At 41.1% G+C, this 4,925-nt stretch overlaps 1 protein-coding gene across 1 annotated transcript in view; it reads left to right on the top strand.

Moving 5' to 3' along the window:
* DAAM2 (dishevelled associated activator of morphogenesis 2) overlaps nt 1–4,925 on the top strand; it is a gene marked incomplete at its 3' end in the record, with an annotated part of 220,508 nt that overhangs the window by 81,278 nt on the left and 134,305 nt on the right. Inside the window, exon 2 of the mRNA XM_015425505.1 lies at nt 2,783–2,988. Coding sequence (XP_015280991.1) covers nt 2,815–2,988 — 174 coding nt within the window. The remainder of the gene's footprint in view (nt 1–2,782; nt 2,989–4,925) is intronic.

A 4,925-nucleotide genomic window follows, 5' to 3' on the forward strand; every position in this document is an offset into this window, starting at 1 on the left:
AACAGAGGCATTATGCTTTTTTCTGTGTGGGTTCTTTGGAGATGCATGATCCCACACTAGACTGATTCCTGGGGGGTTTTTGCACTTCAGTTCCCACTTCTGTAAGAATGTGCCTTGAAAGCCACTGTAACCATGCATACTGCCTTCAAGCAGTGACCCATGCGTAGGCATGATTAGGTTTTTTCACTTTCCTGTTAAATGTATAAACGTGTCATCTTGTGTCTTTGTTTTTTTACCATCCAGTTGCAACTGACTTATGGTGACCCCGCAGGGTTTTCAAGTCAAACGACGTTCAAAGGTGGTCTCCCATTGCCTGCTTCTGCATAGTGACCCTGGTATTCCTTGGTGGTCTCCCATCCAAGTACTAACCGGGGCCCAGCCTGCTTAGTTTCCAAGATGACAAAATTCGGCTATCCTGGACTGTTCCAGGTCAGGGCCATCTCATTTTTACAGATGGAGAAAAGAAGCATAGACTATATTGAGTGTAGGTTATGGAGAATGGTCCAGAGAAGCGGAATCAAATGAGGGTATTGGCTGCACTTTGGAAAATGCTGGCATACTTGGACATCCCTGGGGTATGTTAGTGCTGCTTCTACTACCGTGAAGCTAATTTTTCCAGCCCATGTGCTTTTGCCTTCATGAGAGCACAAGGGCAGCCTTGTTCAGGCAGATAAACAAGACAGCGTGTCCCAGGGCAGGTTAGGGTGAACCAACAAGGGCACCCTGCCTGACAAAACTCAGCTGTGTTGCTGTTGATATGCCACTGAGTGACTCTGCTCACCTGCCATCTTCTGCCTCCCCCCTTCTCCCTTTCCTCTCTTGTACTTCTGAAAGAGCACTGTAATTATTTACTCTCAAAATACAGCTTATTCTGCAGATTAAGTGAAAAAGATGAAGCGCTTTGGAAAAAAAATTATACAAATAAACCTCCAAGCTGTCAAACAACAAGTGCCTTAAAAGGGCAAAATATGCAGCTTTTGTATGGACTGCACAGATCCTTCTTTTCAAACTCCTGGCAGGAGACTTCCTGTTTGTATGAATGGCTCACAATTAATGTTGTGTGCTAAGATCTAAGGACTTCCTTCTCTACCCCCTCCTACCCTCTATGTCAGCAGCCCAGACGGTCATCAAGTGTAGACCTGGCACTAAAATGTTGGTGCTGAATATTTCCTCTTAGCCCTACAAAGCACTGTCAGGTCTTTGAGCCATACAGTAGCCTCCAGTTTTGTATGTGCATTGAGGAGTCCTGAAGAAATTGGCATAATTCACATGACTGAATGTCACTTGAATACATTCTTGTGTAGTGCATCTAGAATTGCAGAGGGAAGCACAGAGTTACCTTGCCATAGGCAACGTGACTGTGATCCATCTGCAGAACAAAGCAGGAACTTTACTGTGTTGAACATCCTCAGAGTGGCAGGAACAGGCTTTTTTTGTCTCTATAATAGTCAGAAGCATGGAGACTGAGGATGTGCCTTCACATATCAGCTAACTAAAACCCATAATGTCAATAATGCTGTTCATTGAGATAGTAGTTATAAGTAATCCAAAAGTAAAAAATGAATGATAGTTGGTAACACCTAGAAATCATCATATCTAACTGTTGTGACACCTGTCATTTGGCAGAATTCAAGAAGATCAGAGGGAAGGGGGGAGTGAGGAGAGTGTGACTCAGATGTCCTCATTCCCAAACGGAATGAGGATCGAAGCAGAGGGCGGGGTAAAGAAGGGGGCGGGGCTTCACCACGTGACCGCCCCGCCCCCTAGAGGTTCTCTTCCGGAGCTCCGTACCTGAGAGCTCCCCCCTGAGGAGAGCCCTGCTCAGATGTAATTGACAGGGATGTTTACTTTGTCAGTGGAGTTGCACACAGATCTTGCCACAAAAGACTATTGTGGCTGTCTTTTCAAAGGGGTGTTTATGTTATAATACTGCTGCATTACTGATCTGGGAAAATCCACCAGCAGTACTTGATTTGTATCTACTATAACCACTTGTAAATCTTTTCTAATAAATCCATGGAACTTTTATTTTCAGGTGGAATGTATTTCTTTCATTTGCGCATGTCCATTGCAAAGATCTCCCAAGAATGGAAATGCTACATTGCTAGTAGTCTTCAGTACATCTTTTACTTTACAATCTTTGTCTTTGGTAATTTTTGCAAGCAGTGTGTAAACTGGGTTGTTATTGTCAATACTCAAAGAACCTGGATCAATTGCTATTTAAATCAGTATTAGAGGCACATGATTACTGGACCATGCTAAGATGTCATAGATAATTTAGCATGATCAGAATGTTCAGGAAGAAAGGCTAGTTCTTAAATTTGGACTTACAGCTTTGATGCTCTCAACTGCTGTTAAGCATCTGAAAGGTTGAAAACAATCATCCTAGGTATTGGAGCCTCTGTTTCTAGAGTTTTTATATTACTTGTACTTTGCCACAGGATTTATAATCTATGAAAGCTATTAATATGTCTATTAGTGCACCTGTTACCTTGGGCTCCTTTCCGATGTCCCCCCCCCCTCAATTTTCAACTTGATAAAAAATTGTTAAACTTAATTTCATACCAACTCTTACAAAAGGGGGGTGTCTCTTGTTTAGAAAATGAACCCTTGAAGGTCCTACTATTACTTTGACAAAGGTAACAGAAATTGTGTTGGTTTAAAAAGGAGCTGAATTTGTCATTCTGTGTAATCAGTTTTAAGACATGTGTTTCACACTCACATACATGCTACTTACTGCAGCGTTTATTGAAAAAAATTCTTGTTTTTCCCTCCTCTGCAGATCATGATTGTTAGATAGCACCCTACACCACAATGATCATGGCTCCGAGGAAAAGGAATCGTCATGCTTTGGGGTTTCTTTGCTGCTTTGGGGGCAGCGAACTTCCTGAAATTAACCTTAAGGATAACAATCCCTTGCAGTTCCTGGAATTCTCTGTGCCAATTCCACCAGCAGAAGAGCTCAATGCAAGATTCTCTGAGCTTGTGGTGAGTTTTTGCTTTGACGCTTATGCTTTACGGGGGGCTATGGTCAGATGACTTCCGTAAGTGATTTGGTCACTTTGCCTCACTTTTCATGGTAGGGGAAACTCATGTGAATATTGTCTTATCCATTCAAACAAAGACAAAGTTCATGTGAAAACCATTTGTTTCTACTAGGCCAGAAGAACAATTTAAACTCAGCAGCTGGGAGACTAGTTGTTAAACACAGATCTAACTTTCCCCTTGGTACTCGAAATCCAGTTTTGAGCAGTTTCCCAGAATACTATAACACAGCTCAACATTAGTCTATTGAACTGAAAGCCAAAGTGCACAATATTAGAAACATGGGGCTGTGACCAAAATCACAGACCTGTGTGATTGTCCCTCCTCCGTATCATGTGTGGTCGAGTTGACCTCAGTTCCAGAAAATCTCCCTGACCTGCAGCTGGTAATGTGTAGTAGGGTTAGGGAGAAACACAGGGATGTCAGAACATGTCATATTAATTTATGAGTGGGGGAATTTCACACAGGGCTGCTGTTTTTGGTGGCAGGCCCATATTTCTGATTCATGTGTAGTTCTGCCCTGAAATAGTAGTTTATCTTTTATTTAACAAAAGTCCCACTTTAGTCAGTGTACAGCTTAAGGAAAGCATTAGTTTCTTTATAACAATAACTTCTGCAAAAACAGCTAGAAGAATTTCTTTTGAGCAAACAGTATCCAAGCCTAAAGTGACCTTTGGTTAGACAGACAGTAGCATTTTGTTTACTTGAAGCAAACTCCCATCTTCAGCATTGCTTCACTGGCAAAGCCTCTACTGTCAAGTTTGTATGAGCTTTGTCACGTTGAGAATACTCATGCCCTATTTGTTTTTCTCAAATCATGTTTTACGTGGGCTTTTCCTCTATACTGAGATGATCTCCATGAAGGAAAAAGTCATGTGTGAAGCAGCCTCTAGCTATTATTGTAATCTGGACGATATCCAAATGGAAAAAGCAGCAAATGTTTACAGTAGTGGTAGATTGAAATGGAAACTAGCGTTGTAGGTTGCAGAACTTGCCTTCTGGGCCTGGCTTGCCCATAACTGTGGCCGCTGCTTTGTAGATATTAAAGTAAATCAGGCCACAGTTGTATTGATTGGCCAGGCTGAGACTTTAATTGAATTAGAAGGATTCAGTTTAAGTGTGCCAGTGTAAATCAGTGACCTGGAAATGTTTGAAAAAGCCGTGTGTTGTATACTAGCAACTCAGTCTAATGTGTATGAGTATACATTACAAAATCATTACATTGAGAAGTCTTTTGAGATGCTGACAGAGAATCCCTAGTGAGCCAAGTATTTTGCTGGGCCTCTTGAACTGTGCCGGAGGCGACAGTTTGGCCTTTGATATTTGCCATCACTTGGTAAAAAAAACAAAATAAAATACTGCTGCTGCATTGTATGGCATTTATATCTGTGTGGAAGTCATGAACATATTGTACTAAGCAGTAAATGTGGATATGTACTTCTACCTTTTTGTTACCATGTTAACCCAATCTTAGCTGTACTAGAAGAGGCATACTTTCATGAAATCAGCCCAATAAATATTGTGTACTCTTTGATGTTTTACCTGAGTTCCTGGAAACAACCTAAATCACCTATTCCTGTGGTAGGATATGTTACACCAGTTCAATATCTTTTCTCTGTTCTATTTATAATTTTACTTCTCTCCAAAACCTAGCATGGACTTTGAAAGCTTTACTCTATGGAAGATGGGAACATTTCTTTCCTTTGCATATAGCAACCAGGGCGCCCTAAAGGCTGATAGTTGATCGGAACCTCTGATAAGAAATCCTGGATCTTTTAATCAGAGGACAGATGTTTTGACCGTCTGCATAATTGCTCACATCTGTGCCTTTCCCCAAATTATAGATTTTTATTTTTATTTTTAAAAAAATCTCATTCCTG

Source organism: Gekko japonicus, unplaced genomic scaffold (assembly GCF_001447785.1).
Source record: "Gekko japonicus isolate JY-2015 unplaced genomic scaffold, Gekko_japonicus_V1.1 scaffold506, whole genome shotgun sequence".
Lineage (NCBI taxonomy): Eukaryota > Metazoa > Chordata > Lepidosauria > Squamata > Gekkonidae > Gekko > Gekko japonicus.